Below are 16,489 nucleotides of genomic sequence, written 5' to 3'. Positions count from 1 at the left end.
AAACGTGGTCGTATAAATGGCTAAAAACCAGCTGCTGTAAGTGTGTGAAGATGGATGGAAAGGATCTGTTTTAGAAAACAGATGCATGACTTTTAGGACATTGTTTTCACTGGCAGGTCATTGAATGTTTTACAGTGTGTTGAGACTGTATGTACATGACATGTTTGAGGGTTTGGAACACACTATGCATAATGGTATTAATGTGGGATGGTTTTATACATACACAATCAAGTGGAATTTCTACAACCTGAGTGCTTATTTATTGAATGATTAATACAGAATATTGCTGACATTATAATTCAACTTGAAATAATAAATTGTACTGTTCTGTTGTCCAAAACAATGTGTGATGCATATCTGTATAGATTTGTAACCAGCAGGAAAAATCTCATTGATATAGCTTTATTCTCTTGTACATTTTTATATATATATATATATATATAGATAGATATCATACTAAAATAAACACAAGTTAAAAAAAATGAACAAAGAAACTGTACAAAAAATGTGTATATATATACTACATCTTAATTACAGAACAGTCTACTGTCCAAAAAAGGCACTAAATTCTGAAATGGGCAATACAGTAATTCTGAAAATAATTAGGTTGAGATTAAAACAACAGCATTCAGTCCTGTTTTTCTGAGCTATATTGCATTGAAGTGGGAAGTGTTCCGCCGGGGACACGAAGACACGTAGACCCTGACACCATAAGAGGACACTGCTTCAGGGTAGCAGGACATTAGCGGAGGAAAGCCTGCTACTGTGCGTGTGTGTGAGAATTAGTGCCAGAGTAGAGGTTTTACTCGGTAACCGTGCTGAGCGTCTATCATACACAATGGCAGTTCGTTGAAATGCTTCATATACTGCACTCCAATATTATTTCACTTAAACATAAAGTCTTTTTTGTATGGACACAGACATTCACACCAAGCTCCAGGGGAAAACTTTCCTCAAAAAGAAAATTCGGATGCGAAGGTTATTTTCAGGGTTAGCTTTTTATCAACTCACATCTTCTCGTTTGTGCTTGGCAAGTTAGTGGCGTGAATCCATCCTAACAGTGTGTGTCGTCTCAAACACATCACCTTTTATTTCAATTTGTATTTCAGTTGCCAGGGGCCAAAGTTACAGATGGCAACCTCTTGGTTCCAAAGTCTGTAGCTCTTTAGTTGTGCCACATATGGAACATATTACACCACGCTCCAAACTCTGCAGACTTATGTGTCTCCACTTACTTCAATAGTAGGAGAATAGACTTTACTGTATTTACTAAACTGTAGCGCGGCTGGGAGGTAATGATGTGATGAGTAAAGCAGCTGTGTTTAAATGTTTTGTTGACTTTTACACACCAGCCCATGATATAATATTAGACATTTGCCGTTTTTGAATCAGCAGTGGTACTTAATTTTCATAAGGTGCATCATCTCTTTCATAGAATAGCTTTATATTACCTTAGACACGAACAGGGGAAACTGTTGTTCAAATAAGGGATGACACAAAAAAACAACACATTTGAATTATAATAGAAAAATAGATATGAGAAAATAAAAAACATAATTAATTTAACAATACCATGTTTCATTTTGTCATTTTTTGTACATTACCATAAAAAAAGGAGTATAAATACATATTTTTATCTGTCAACCATTTCTTTTTGAAACACAGGTCCTAGAACTGAGTCACTGTATTGTATTGTAGCTTCCCACACACTGAAGCAGAAGAGTAACACAGAGCTGTGATAGACTGGAGCCCAGGACAGGGAGCTATAGTAGGATCCAGGTACCAGATGACCTGATCCATCATAGGTGGGTTTTACTGGCTTCATTGTTTCACCCTGCTATGTTGAATATATGCCCAGCTCTCCAGATCTCCTAAGGCAAAGGCCCTTTGAAAGGAGTAGTTTGACTTTTAGGCAGATCTGCTTATTTTGCTCAAATCTACAGAAGATCAATACCATGGCTCAATATCAAGCTCAGACAAGGAGACTGTTAGTTTAGCTTAGCTCCGAATCTGCAGGAACTTGCTTTATACGTCCACACAAGAATGAAATGTCCTTTTGAGTGCTAAAGTGCTTTTAGCTGAATATGAAGCCAGGACCAGGAGACATTTAGCAGAAAGACTAGAACACTGCAAGAGTGCCTGGAACCCCTGCGTCCGCTCATTAACATCAATATACCTCGTGTGGCAAAGATGGGCACAGGAAGTAACTCCTCCCTGCAAAGAAAGTGTTTTCAGCATGTACGTAACCACATTTTCATACTTTCTCTATTGCATCATTATACAGCTTAAACATATATTGTAACATGCTGCCTAGTGAGTTTCATCCTCCAGCTTCAAGCGAAGCTAACGTCTCCACTGGCCCACTCAATATTGTGCGTACGTGTGATTGGTAAGAATTTTCTCCTTATTATGACTCCCGGCAAACAAAGGAAGTAGTCGCAAAACATTATCAAGGAATCATACTCATACCTTGGCTGAAAATCAGCCAGACAGAACTATAATACATGTCAAATCATCCAGATTTAGCCTTAGTATAGTCTATTTTATAGATTTTCATGTTGACAGTTCGGGAAATGTTCCAAGGCAAAATAAGGTGGGAAATAAATTTCAATTTGATCATATAAAGTGTCTTTGATTCTGATTCCCTTCAACCTTTAAGGATATAAACATGTAATTAAAGCATAAAAAAATGCCTCAGATATTCTCCTGATACTCAAAACCGTTTCCAGTGTGGATTTGATCTTGCTTGATACCATCATCTCAAAATAATCTCCTGAAAGCACATTCTTTAGGCTACTATGATGAGGCAGCGTCACAGAACAGTAAATAGCTGAGCGTTATTTCATTATTAGACACCTCCTCCTGGCACAGCCCTGCTGTAGTGTCAAGCCCACTGGCTTCACTTACACAAGGGGAAAAAAACATTTTGCACTAAAGGTTTAGTACAAATAGTATTGGATGTGAAACCCTTTGTCCGACGCCTTGTCTTAGCCTCAGCTGTTTCCTCCAAGCATATTGTTCCTTTGGCATGGATGACATTTAAGACACAGCACAATTCCCCTATTTAGACAGATTACATTTGCTCGATCATCACATTAACCCTAAATTGATTCTTGTACTGTAGCTCTCAAGTATTCTTGAGTAATTAATAATGGTGAAGCTAAATACCAGAGCTGAAACCGGCTTAAACCATTGCTGCTGTTGAATATGAACCTTAAGTTTTGTTAACTGAAATGCGTCTTATTCATAATAAGATCACTCTTTAGAGGTTTCATCCAATGCCGGCTACACTATAGGAAAATTAAGAAAGTCATTCCGCTGAGGATTGAGAAGAACTAGAGAGGATGAAGACGGAGGCTGGACAGTTCGGTCTGCCAATATTATCCATTCTGAAGAGGGAGAGGTGGAAAAGCTCTCCAGCTGTCTTCGCCAAGACACCAAAGCTCTTCTGATGAAATTGCACAATGAGGAGGGTGAATTTTTCCAGGTGTAGGTAGGTAGGTAGGTAGCACTCCATAAGGTGAGTGAGACTGAGAACCATTAGAACCATATATATATTATACATACAGTACACATAATTTTTCTGAGGTTGACGTTGAGGTGAGATAGACTGAGGATCGGCTCAGACAACCAGGCTGGAGAGTGACGGAGACGGGGTATAAGGTAGAGGAGAGCCAAGAGAAGAGGTATAAGTGTTTTGAAGGAAGAGAGGGGAGTTGCTAGGAGACGCAATTCCAGCCAAGAGCCACAGTTTCTGGAGGACCTGGATTGCGCCATTTTCGTCTTTCAAAAGGGAACATATTGAAAGGGCTCAGGACGTATAGTGACCCCTTCCCACCAGTCAGTCGTTACATTAAGTAGAGTGGGAGTGGTGGATAATTACTGTTTACACGGACGTCGTAGGACAAGGGGGGGAGAGGACGGAAGCCGAGAGAAACGGTACAGTTGGCAAATTTAGAAGCTTCACTACCAAGTAGTATTGTTTTTTGTCTATTTTTAGTTTGTTTAAAAGGTGTTTCCCACCTTTTCTTCTCATTCGTTTTCCCTTCCCCACATTCCTCTATCTTCCATCCGCTTCCTCCATCCCAGCCCCCATGTGGCTCATTCGTCCTCCAGGGACTCCGTCTTGATGTCGTTAGGGACCCCTCCAGTTCGAGACAGGGCCAGGATGGTGTGGTTGACGGCGGCCATCTCCACGGCCAAAGATATGGGGTCCTGGTGCTCGCTGTGTGCTGCGCTGTCATCCTGTGAGACAGAGGGACAGGGAAAGGCCGAGGGGTAGAAGCCCAGCAGTCAATCCAAAGGATGCAAGAAAAACACTCAACAAAATGGAAATTATGGAATACATTCATACATTATAGTGCTACAAAATAATCTTTTAAATGTGGCAGATGCAAATGTTAAAGAAGAAAACTTAATATGAATGAGAAGCTGCTTTTGTCTATAAATATCTAGAATCAAAGAATTGTTTTAAAATAGGTTATCCTATTTATCCTCATACAGGTTATCCCCTGTATGGATGACGCATGTGGTGTGTTTAGAGTAGATTATTAATCTCATGTAATCTATGATTAATCTCGTGATTTCTATTGGCCAGACCGAAGTGGGACCAGGATGAACTGCCATGATCTCAATGGAAGAACTGAAGATACAAATCAGAAATCAACTTTACAACATGCGCAGGGTTGTGTTTTTACTGTTTCTTCCTTTTGTGAAAGCTAATTAAAAACATAAAGAACATTTTGAAACTGTAGTCACAGGAGGCAAATAACAAGTGGCAAATGGTTATTAGTGTCTGAAAATCTACTCAACAGGCATTCAGAGTAGTATTGCGGTAAAATAATCTTCTAAATGCATGTCTGATTGGATTGAAGGGTTCTCTGTTATGCAGTGGACACAGTTTAGTGTGGTTCATTGACAGGGTACCTGTGTTGGGGAGGTGGGCTCCAGTCGATAAAGGCCAAATGGTCGGCTCAGAGGTCTCTTGTCAAAATAGGGCAAGTCGCAAGCCTGAAGGTGTGTCAACAAACAGGGTTACATTATATGTACATTATGTTCATCATTCATTAGCTGCAAAAGTTACCATTAACTGGTTCTTTCTTTTCTTTGAGAGTGTAGCTTTGCATGTTGTGCAATCAGGAACAAAGCTAGAGGGCTCAAAGTGAGACACTATCTTCATCTGTAGATTCCCACATTAATACGGAGCGCTGCCACTTTCAAAAGCCCTGACTTAGTTTCTACTGGTTACAGTAGGGAGAAAAAAGAAAAGCCAGCAAGCTTTTGTTAATTAATGTGCCTGGAGCAGCAGTTCCACATAAAAACAGAAAAGAAACTTTATGTGCTTTCTGTATTTGCAGGAAGATAAATTCAGAGTTTGTCTGAAGTAAACAGCAGTTCAGATATTTGATTCGCCTTTTATGTGAACGTTTGAACCATCGTGTGCCAAGCGAGGCAGGTCAAAAAGGTCAAATGCAAACAAAACGCTTCTCATTTCCATTATGGAATGAATGACTTGTAAAATGCATGATTATATTAAATTAATGCCTGCAACAGAGATTTGTCCGAGAGCTTTTCACCAAAACAATGGGTGCCAATAGTATGCAGTAGGCTGATTCAAAACAACAAAGAGACTAAATGAAGATGTAAAGCTTTAATAAAAGCAACGGTGACCTGTTCCGCTGTGCTCAGACTCATAACTCACAGCACTTCATGGAACATAAATCTGGTTTTATGTGTCTGCTGGGATCTTCAATCACTCCCTACCTGTTCCGAGAAGTCGTTCCCGTCGATGTCGTCGCTGTTGGAGTGTCCCCCCGGACTCTGGACGTCGATCCCATGACTCTCCAGGATTGTGGCTTCTTGTAAGAAGAGGATGGATTATTAGATTTACGGTGGACTGCCAATATGCCTCATTACACACTGCAGGGACATGAGTCCCGCACATTTGGAGGATGAAGACAGGTACAGATAAAATGATGCAGCTGTTGAGGGCTACGATAGCAGAGTTTGGCTAAATGATGCTAAGTGTCTTAGCGTCTAATTGTCTCCTCCATACAACATTTTAAAAATTAAGTAAGAAGTATTACTGGTCATGCTTTAAATTTCCCAGTTGTCAATAGCAATATAATGTCAATCATCAGCATTTTAGTGGTGGGGTCAATTCATTCCTTCTATTATGGTAAATATAAAATTGTCTCACTAAAAAGAGATATAATCAGATCCACATTACCAATGTTAGCTCGTCTCTTGATCTCCTTGCGACGGTTGGCGAACCAGTTGTAAACTTTCAATGAGGTGACTCTTTCCAGATCAGACAGCTTCTTCCCTGAAAGCGAACAGCATATCACAATCTCTTCCACTGTCGCTTCCAATTCACTTTGAAATATTATTTTTCCACGCTGTTCAGTGTTCACAGAAGCTCCCTCCAGGTGTGTCCAGCTTTCACTTTGCTTCTATTAATTAGACTGTCCTTGCTACCGCTCAATAAACATGTATGTAGACCACATCAAATGTCTGGCACTTCTAATTTCCAGTGAGAACATATTTACCTGGTTTCTGAATAACAGCATTGCAGGCGTTTGCTATCTCCTCCCGCTTGGCCTCATCTGGATACTGGTTGTCATTGAAGTAACTATAAATAGCACGTAAGAGTCACACTAATTAAATTATTTCCACTACACAGGATGTTGTCAACAAACACCAGTTACAGTAGTTTGTACAGTATGTGGTGCAATAAGGGCAATATTCAGCATGTACGACAAGAATCACAAGCTTTGTTTCCTCCCTGTCGACCTGTTTTCTGCTGTAATGATTCCACAAATCCATAAGGAAATAACAGCCACGTTATGAAAGGAGCTCTGCGTCCTCACCTCTCCATCACTGCCAGGCACTCCTTCCTCCAAGTGAAGCGACTTCCTCGACGCAGACGGAAGGTGCCTGGCGCGGTGGCCAGGGGCGGCGGGGTTTGCCTCCACTCCATCTCCTCCAGAGGCAGCGGGGCCGGTCGCATGTTGAGGGTGGCTCCTGAAGCGGGAAGAAGCGGAAAAAGACCCAGAGGTTATACATGTAGGTCAAGATCTGAGCACCTGTCAGGAAGAGTCCAACTGTAATCAGTCTGGAGGCGGTCTGCAGGTGTGTTCATGGTTTGGCAACACAGAACCGTGTCTGTGTGAAAATGTGAGGAGCTAAGAGTTGCACACAACACAGTTGCACAGACGCTCCATCGCTCATCAGAATAAATGCGAGGATGAACGTTGCCTTTTGCAACTCTCACAACATATTCTGATTATAAAATCGACTGAATAGTGCTGACAAAGACTGCATTGCCTCATCTCAAGTCATGACCACAGCAGAAAAGAAACCCACACTACAGGATTGAGGAAGTCATAAACCTGGCAAGCCACCGACTAAAAGCCTGGATGTATTATAAGGTCAGCACATCACCCACCGCGTCATAACCCAATCTGACACGCACATTGTCAAAGGGGCCAGAGTCAATCTCTCTGCCAGCGCACTGAACGGAGCGTTTTCTCTGCAGCAGTGATGAAGACGTGTGTGCTGGGCTGAGCTGGGCTGAGCAGAGCTGAGCTGGGCTGGGCCGAGCCGGGTTCAGTCTGGCCATAAATAGCGCAGAGCAGTTTTCAGTGCTGACAGTGTTGGCAGGGCTCCACCGAGGAACATGCCGCAGAGGACAAGGCGTGGGATGTCTGCTGCCTGACTATAGGTTGATCCAGCGCACACGCATTTACGCGTATTCACACACATTTACTGTATGCACAGTAAGAGCCAAAGCCAGCAAGAGGCCTCTCTTCTCCTAACCATTTGCAGTGCCGTGTGGAATGTTTTGACTATGAATCCAGTAGATTATGTGTCTCCCTTATTATATCGCTACTTATTTACTTATTGTATAGTAATGAAGAAATAATTACATATAAAAAACTCTAATTCATATTACATTTTACAGGCCTCTCTATTCCACTTGTGAAGACTTGTAACAGATGGTGTCTGTCAGAAATGGAGCAAGACCTTTCTTTATCGCATTCTTCTATTTTTGGAGCCATTTCCATTTAGTTATTCCTCAGCAGTGCAAATCGATCATCTGATGGCTTGTCGCTGAACGAGAGAATTTTGAGAATGTCCTCTGTTGATGTACAGTACAATGCTGCCAGCCAATGAGGCATCGCTTTGATTTAAGCATGTGTCTATTTCCGGTGTTTAACAATATCAACAGAAGGTAAAGTCTCTCCTCCTGTTAAGCTCTATTTTAATAATCACGCATAGCAAAAGCCCAATAGAAGAACATTGGAATAGATCCAGAGTCATTCCTGGTGTGGTGGTCACACAGACATTATGAACAGTGCTGCACATAGCAAAGCGTAGGTAAGCCGCTGTTAGGAGGAAGGACATGCAGGGCTTTGTCATCTACCATAGAACATTTAGCTTTTAAACATTACTTTATTCATATATATTATGCTCATAACTGATTCTTATATTATTCTTAGTATCTGCAGGAAAAGAACAATCAGCAGTTGTGTCTGAAGTGGATGAGAATCAATTGGATCATCAGTGAGCGCAAGACCAGCATGTTCTTTTCTTAAATCTATTCAGAAGCCACTTGAAATAATATCATTCGATCTTTTTTTATGTGCAGCTGACAGTGTCACTGTAATCGAACTCAATGACTTCACAATTACTAGAAATACGCGGCATAAGGAGGCACTTGACACTTGCAAGTGTAGTTACAGAGACAAACTCGAATGAGACTTAAGCCGCTGACAACTGACAATATTAATGCTTATATTCTACTGCAGCTTGTGTGAGGACACTAAACTGGGATGGGAGATTTCACCATTCACCCTCCTTTGGCTGTGTCAATGTCAGTTTTACTTTACAAGTCAACATCCCGTCTGGTAACTATACAATAATAAATGACACTGAGGCCACATACTGTATATTATTAATCCCACTGCACCCAATATACCAAAACACTAGTTTTACTTGAAAAGGTGAAAAGGTGCAGACATGGGTTTTTACCCACAATGCTTTCTTTTTTTAAAGCTGCCTCCCTGCTGTGTTCAGGTAAACATGCAGTCCTGTCTTTGTAACAAAGATGATCGTTTTCACAAGTAGAATTGACCGAAACACACAAAAATCGAGGCGGCAGAGGCGACAGGGAGCAGTGAGAGCAGTACCACGTGTACCTGGGGTGGTTTTCTCCAGCGTGTACCAGCGGTAGAAGGCCCTCTTCTTCTGCTCACTCAGGTCAGAGCCATGCTGCAGCAGCCAATGAGAGATCCTGCTCTGGCTGATGCCTGGAGAGCAGCCAAACATCGAATTACAACAGTGTTTCACATCAAGTCACGGCACAATTTGTAGGCAACCCTTAGAAAAAGTCATGACAGACAAAGGGAAACGCTAGTAGGGGCGGGAGGGAATGTTTCCTCTTGCTTTTCCCTGTGGTTGCCTTGCCTTTTATCTGAACTGTAGCCAAACAAACACTGCTCAGATTGTTGTACCACTGATGGGCTTGTAAACAGTATTTCTGTGTTGAATTCGCATCAGTTAAAGACATAAAAGGTATATCAGTTTTAGCAAAAAAACACATTTTTATTCTTAAACAAGTCTCCCATGATCCTTAGGACGATAAAGCAGCTGAGGATTAGCGTGTTTTCCATACAGTCAGAAAAGCAGTGTGCATTAAGGCCATAAGTGGATTGTAACATCCAAGAATGTGCATCACATTGTTGTAGAGCTCTGCTCTGGATCAACTTATCTAACAGGAATGTGCAATGCTGCTACATTGCTTTGTGATGATATAAATAATCGCTCAGGGAGACTGGTAACCCAGGAACAGTTTCCCTCTGGAAGTGGAGCCATGGCATCTGGATTTCTTTCTTCTAGGTTAAAATAATAACATGCCATTGGGTGTTTTAATTAGTTTGTTCCCATATTCATATAGGTTTTGGAGATGTAATTGCGATTCTAATAACATTAAAAGCATAGTCCTATAATAACAGGAAGTTATACACACACTTATCATTCTTAGTCTTATTTTATAACGTTCCTATATTTGACGTGCCAATACGGCTGCACTTCACTTTCCCTGATTCTGCCAGAAATGTAATTCATATATATGTTTTTGTGTTAGGTTGCTTCAACGGATCCTTTAAAGCACAAGTTATACCGGCTTCTGTGTGTAAATCTGTTTAAACAAGAGGTTTATCAGAGTCGCTGTGCAGAGGGCGAAACGAGAGTGCAACGTTCCGACTGCGCTGGAGGCGGGTGGCTTCAATTGGCTGCCCTAATTGTGGTGGTTGGGAGACATCTAGTATTTACTGTACTAAGACGGTTCCTGCAGGGATTGTTACTAGGTTAAATGTGTGTGTTCCTACACAACATGTAAAAAAGTTGATTTATTAGCACATAACACATCAGTGTGATTATACAATACAGTACAATGCAGTTAACACTAGTGAAATTTGTTGATCTATCTTTAAAGACTGGAGAGATAATCTCAGCTGAGTCTTTGCTGTTTATTATCAGACTGAGCTGTTCGATGAGTGGCCAGGGTTAATTTCCAGCTCGGTGCTCTGAATGAACTGTCAGCACACCTCACCCTTCTTTTAAAATGCTAGGAAGGAGGCGGGGCTATTTTACGGACCACAGCAAAGGGTACATAACAGAAAAAACACAAGAGCTGCTGCTTGCAGCAGCCTGTGCTGTATTTTAGGATAATGGCACAACCTCGAGATCTATGGATAAACATACATTTAATGCCCCCATCCCTCCCCATTTTGTCTGCAACTGAAAACATTTAAAATCCAATGAATTAGAGTATGTCTGCTAATAACCTGTGACTTGTGCCACCACTGCCTGAGAAATCCTCCGGTTTCCCAGGAAAGCTTTGATCTCCTCTTTCACCATGCTGCTGTCTCTCCTGCAAACACACGCACACAGCACTGAAATACCATTTAATACACTGTCGCCTGTAAAAAAAATAGCAGTGTCTCATTTTATGGGGGCAAACATAAAAAAACCCTGCAGTGTTTATACTACTTGTGAGGTACGACCTGGCTGGTAAAAGGTAAAGACATAAATGACATCTGCTGCTTTTATTATTGCACCATTCAAAGAGATTTGCACTTGTCTAATTCCGGTGCTAGATGCTGTATCATCATTTACCCAGCACTGGAGACAAACGCTGACGTGTACGTTTCCTGGATGATGCTGTGCTGCTGCACATTACAGTTGTTAAAGTTACAATAACCACTGCCTTATTTAAGATATTGTATTATTTCATTTAAAAACTCCAACGGCATTCTGACCACATTGTTCTTTTGATCTTATGGCTCAGTGTTCCATTCCAGGGGAACACAACGCCAACAAAGTCATGCAAACAGAGCTACCATCTCCAGCCATCTACAGTGTCTAAATGCATCTGGTGAATGTTTCTAGTGTCTCTGTGCACAGCAGGGGAAAAAAATTAAACATGCACAGACTTGCAGGGGTGGAGGGTGGCGAGTGAACATGTGCAGTCACATTGTACCCACCCTGCTTTCTGGCTTTGAGCCCAGTCCCCTCCCCTAGACATACACAGTACAGTAACTCACACATTCGTACACACATAGCAGAGGATTATGACTGTCTTGGTTTAATTCCTCATCCTGGTGCAGATTGTGAATACCTGCCAAATGTCTTTTTTTACAGAAAGGCATTCCATTGGCAGTGTCCCTTCACCACCCACCCACCACACCCAACTTTAATAGCCCTGCCGCCTAAACCATAGCATCATAGCATAGTTTGATCCACTGGGTCCCAGACTTTCACAGTCAAAATGGAGACGGCATCAAAGCCGGAGCTCTGTCTGAGCATATTTCTGAAATGAAAATGCATCACGACTCTTGACATCCAGCATCAATATCCTGCACACAAACCTCTTGCGGTGCAGCTAAAATTAGAGCTCAAAAACGCTGCTTGTATCGACACCAGCGAATCAATGTAGCACAAGCCCCTGTACAAGACTGAGGAAGAGTGGGAAGAAGAGGGGGGAGGAGGAGGATGGGGGGTGTGGTAGATGCCAACTCAAAGGCCGAACCCCTGCAGAGATGGAAATGTGCACTTAAGAGAGAAAAATCAGAGGGATTGTTGACAAGCTGATGCCTGGTGTCGCGCCCCCACAGCCCTACCAAGCAAAACGCAGGAGAGTCCTGCAGGAGAACCAAGGGCTTTTCAATGCTACTTAACTTTCTGAGCTGTCTAAAGAGGACATGTAATTTTATGCAGAGGCAACGCGAATGAGCAACCGGACCAGTGCACTGCTAAGGACTGAGCCTGAGAGCTTAACAACTATTTGTCGGCTTTCCTCTCATCTTTCCATCAAATACTGACACAGTATATAGAAAATATATTAACATGCTAACATGGAACTGTGATGCATTTCTACTTCAATTGTCAAACTGCATTTTTATTCTGTCTTGAATATTCTTGGCCAAATTAATTAATAGAAAAATAAAAGTTATTATTTTTATTTTTTTATTAATAATAAACTCAAATTGATTCTCATTATTCTGTCAACTTTATTTTATTACAAATATTATTTGCACTATTATACTGAGTCAGGATCAACACATTTAAGGTATAATTGCCAAAACCTTACTGGGTTCAACTGTTTGTTTTGATGTGACCATAAAAGTGAATATTCTTAGGGTTTTTTGATTTAACAAAGGAAACATCACGTTAATCTAGAAAACTCTAACTGGCAATGGCGCTACTTGTGACATTTGAAAGACCAAGAAGTTAAAAAGTTAGTCTAATTTAAACTTGTTTCCTAGTAGCCTGGATGGGGGGGGGGGGTCATCCTTCAGAGACTCTTATCTTGACAAGTCTGGTGCTACAAGAAAGCCCAGACATATGAGTGTTTTCATGGTAGGGGCAGAGAGAAATTGTGACACCACTAAAGCAGAGCCACAACAAGCACGTTATTAATGAAGATAATGACAAAACACGGTCAATAATGTCAAGGCGTTGCTAAAGTTATGGATTTGTGGAGATCACGGTCAGTATAAAGCCTTGGCTAGTTAATTATCTAGAAGGCCTCCATGTAGAATGTAGACCTGTTCACAGCTATGCACTAGTAACCATGATTTAAGCATGTACAGTAAGGTCAAACCTGGTGAGATGCTTTCTGAGCTTGAAATGAGCATTATAGACAAAACCTGACACCAGTCACTACTAGAACATTCAATCAGTTCAAACTAAAAATGCAGCAAGTAGAAAAGGACAAATGAAATTCTTTAAGCATGAAAAAAACACTTCATTGATTCTTTCTCTGGTAATTTGATTTTGTCTGTTATGTCTGAACGGTTTGACCTGACTGAATCAAGCATAAGGCAGGATCTCACAATCATACTAATATGGTATTAACTCAGTTCTAAAAGCATAAAATATAGCTCAAAGTGAAAAGTTACTGACACTCTTAGTACTGACCTCATTAGCTCTTCCACCTTATCATCAATGTCCAGGTCTTCTTCTGTAGCCTCAAACCCAAATGCTCGGGCTGCAGCTGCACTGTTTACTGGATAGCGTGGAGGAGACAACTTCCCATTGGGTGTAGCGGCTAAGCTATCGCGCCCATTCTGTGACAGCGCCACCAGTGACACGGGCGATGGCAGGATAGCAGAAGGCGGTGGCGGCCCTGGAGGCGGGGAGGTGTCATAACTGTTGCTAGGAGATGGCGAGAGTCCACCGCTGCTGCCGAACTGCGTCTGCGTGGCGGTGGAGATTTTGGAGGTCGTGGAGGAGGCAGTGGCCCTGGAGCTTCCCTCGCCACTGTTGATGGCGCTGTTGTTGCCGTTGCACGACACGGAAGAGGCGGCGGTTGCAGAGGCAGTGTTGTTATTGTTGAATGAAGTGGTAGTTGTGTTGGAGGCAGAGTTGTTGGTGCAGCTGTTTGCCCCGCCTACTCCGTAGGAGGACGAGGAGGAGGAGGAAGAAGAGGTGCGGCGGCCGAACTTGTCGCCGTGCTCCCGGTCCAGCCGGTCCAGAGTCTCGAGCGCGTGCAGGATCTCCTGCTTGGTCATGCCAGAGCGACGCAGCCGCTGCAGCAGATCTATCTGCTCAATGGTGAAGCGCGGCTCCTCGCAAAACTCAGACATCCTACTGCTGGATGAGAGACAAGACAAGTTATGAGACAGAGAAGGAATAAGAGGAGGGGAAGGGAAATGCAGGAGTGGGGGTCAAGGGAACGTGTATGTTTAATAGCTGGAGAGAAAACAGAAAGGCAAACACAGCTAGATAAGGGAAAGCAGGGAGCAAAGTCAGGACAGAAATGAAAACGATGACAAATGACAGGAAAGAAGAAGTATGGTAAAACAAAAGGGAGAGAGGGAGAGTTGGAGGGGGTAAAGAAAGAGAAGGAGATGGGTGAGAAAACGGAAACAACTGCAAAGAATAAAGAGGCAGCAGATAAGAAAAGGAAGACAAGAGCGAGGGACAGAAGTGTGAAAGGAAAAGGAAGGGAGGGGCAGGGCATAAAAATCAGCTATTTTTGGGAACCAGCAGGCAACACACGCATAGAGCTAGAGTCACCTTGACAGCTGATGCTATCTTAACATTCTGACTGCCGTTCTTTAAGAGCTACAATATATCCCCGGCTCTGCACACCGCCCACGCTGTATGTTTTTCATAAGCAATTTGCCGTGCTCAAAATCAATGCAACTGGAATCAGACTGCGGCAGATTTTCCAGCTTCTGTGCGTGCTCGACCTATGCCGTTGTGATAAATGGTCTGAAAAGGGTCACTGGCATTTTTCTACATCAATGTTGCCCTAAAATGAGCGCGGGGACAGAAAGCGAGACAGAGCGACTTGAGAGCACTTGTGTTTTGAGGTTATCGTGCAGGAAACTAATATGACGGTGGTTAATATACATTTAGGGAGGATTTAAACAAGAGGGAGACCAATTTCCAGCATTTTAAACAGTTACAGAAGTCGTCGCTGAAAAATACACTAAGGCTTTCTGGCATCAGTGTAAACTATTGTGGTGCTCTGATTACGAGGTTATTTTGATGCTACTAAAAGATTCAAATTAATTAACACACGGTTACAATGCAGAACCTGCCACATGCCCGAGGGAGGCTCCACACATTAAATTAAAAGCAGAACAACGCACTAAACGTTGTGCCGGTCTACGCTTTCACACTGTGCTGTGAAAACAAAAGTATGTGTAAGAAATCATTATCCATCTTGTTCAGGTATTTATCAAGTTAACTATTCACTGTTGGCTCTAGACGGATTAACGGTCTGACAGACGTTGGCCCAACATAGTGGAAATTAACGTCCTGCTGTAGGTCACATCTTGCGCTGGACACGTGTGGGAACGGGAGAGCGGGCGGTTTATGACGGATCCTTATAAAATGAAGCCTAGTTTGACACACGGTGAAGCAAACTTCCCCTTTCTCCATATTTCGAACACTTGATAAGAGTCCGGCCGAGTTCAAAAACTCAGCCTGGTGTGTCACGCAGTAACAAACCGGCTGCGTGCATCACGTTTCCTGCAGGATTCCTACATTGCCCCCGGTCTTAAATCTGCCCATAGTTTCTGGGATCTATTCGCCACCATGTGTTTTTTGTTTTGCTGACTGTGGGACCTGCAGCCACGGCTCGACTCGGCCGCCGGTTTGTGCTGCGGGGGGTGTTTCGCCACCGGCGACGCCAGCTTTCACGCCCTTTCCCCCCCAAAGCTAACGGTAGCGAACGCATTTCTGGCAGACAGGACAAATCCTCCCCCCTCCGCGACGTTCGAACGCCCGGCTTGCAGCGGCCAAACTTGGGTGGTTTTCGGAGCCGCTGCCGCCGAATTCCCGCCGGCGACAGCCCGCGGGCATCGCGGGGAACGGTTAACAACTTAAATGCGGACTGTCTCGGCGGCACCGGGGCTGCGGAACGATTAGCATAACATGCTAGCTCTGCCAACGCCGACACTAGCCGACGTTAGCCGCCGCCGCTGGCTAGCGAATGTTTGATATTAATAACATCACTTTCAGCGTAGTCGCGAGCTAAGTACATGACTTACCTCGCTTTAAATCGTCCGCTTAACCATTTAACTTTGCAACTTGTGCAAAGATGCGCTGTTTGTTCCACCGCAGTCGAACAATGGAGCAATTTGACAACAGTGCCCTGTCCGACCCTTTTCCAAGGATTTCTAATCAGAGGCGAATTATTTGCCTCTCCGCTTTGTCTGTCTGACAACAGCCATATTGACAACTAACACCTCCGACTGGCTCTGAGGGAACTGTAGTCTTACTCCAGCGAGCTCCTTCGCCGCGCGGCGACGTTCTGTACACTAAAAACTACAAATCCCTGGAAGTAGAGAACGGGGGAGCTGGTGGCTCGCTGATGTACAGTTGTCACAGGAGGCGATGCAGTTTTTAATGTGGCCACAGCGGCTGGGGCGAAACCCGTGAAAGTGTCTGGCTCAAAGGTCGCTTGCGC

At 43.0% G+C, this 16,489-nt stretch overlaps 1 protein-coding gene across 5 annotated transcripts; it reads right to left on the bottom strand.

Moving 5' to 3' along the window:
* Positions 1-47: 47 nt before the first annotated feature.
* Positions 48-16,376, bottom strand: hmbox1b (homeobox containing 1 b). 5 transcript variants are annotated; one of them, XM_029142234.3, is made up of 10 exons: positions 16,071-16,369; positions 13,486-14,157; positions 10,851-10,936; positions 9,201-9,311; positions 6,870-7,023; positions 6,549-6,631; positions 6,230-6,325; positions 5,764-5,858; positions 4,927-5,010; positions 48-4,245 (listed from the first exon to the last, which is right to left on the bottom strand). In XM_029142234.3, exons 2-10 carry the CDS (start codon positions 14,151-14,153, stop codon positions 4,102-4,104), a joined length of 1,521 nt encoding a protein of 506 aa, XP_028998067.1. In that variant the 5' UTR covers positions 14,154-14,157; positions 16,071-16,369; the 3' UTR covers positions 48-4,101. The 5 variants fall into 5 exon arrangements, with proteins under 5 accessions (XP_028998067.1, XP_028998066.1, XP_028998068.1 ...); XM_029142233.3 differs by having other exon boundaries at positions 13,486-14,160; positions 16,071-16,368; XM_029142235.3 differs by having other exon boundaries at positions 5,764-5,855; positions 13,486-14,160; positions 16,071-16,367.
* Positions 16,377-16,489: the final 113 nt, after the last annotated feature.

Source organism: Betta splendens, chromosome 24, assembly GCF_900634795.4.
Source record: "Betta splendens chromosome 24, fBetSpl5.4, whole genome shotgun sequence".
NCBI lineage: Eukaryota > Metazoa > Chordata > Actinopteri > Anabantiformes > Osphronemidae > Betta > Betta splendens.
The sequence above is the reverse complement of the archived record's forward strand: the minus strand, read 5'-3'. Positions and strand labels throughout refer to the sequence as shown.

Excerpts from the sequence above, each read along its gene's own strand:
- hmbox1b (XM_029142234.3), bottom strand. The coding sequence starts at position 14,153 with ATGTCTGAGTTTTGCGAGGAGCCGCGCTTCACCATTGAGCAGATAGAT. Across the intron at positions 10,937-13,485 it reads AAGGTGGAAGAGCTAATGAG|GAGAGACAGCAGCATGGTGA; the intron begins GTCAGTACTAAG and ends GTGTGTTTGCAG. Across the intron at positions 5,011-5,763 it reads GGAACGACTTCTCGGAACAG|GCTTGCGACTTGCCCTATTT; the intron begins GTAGGGAGTGAT and ends ACACACCTTCAG.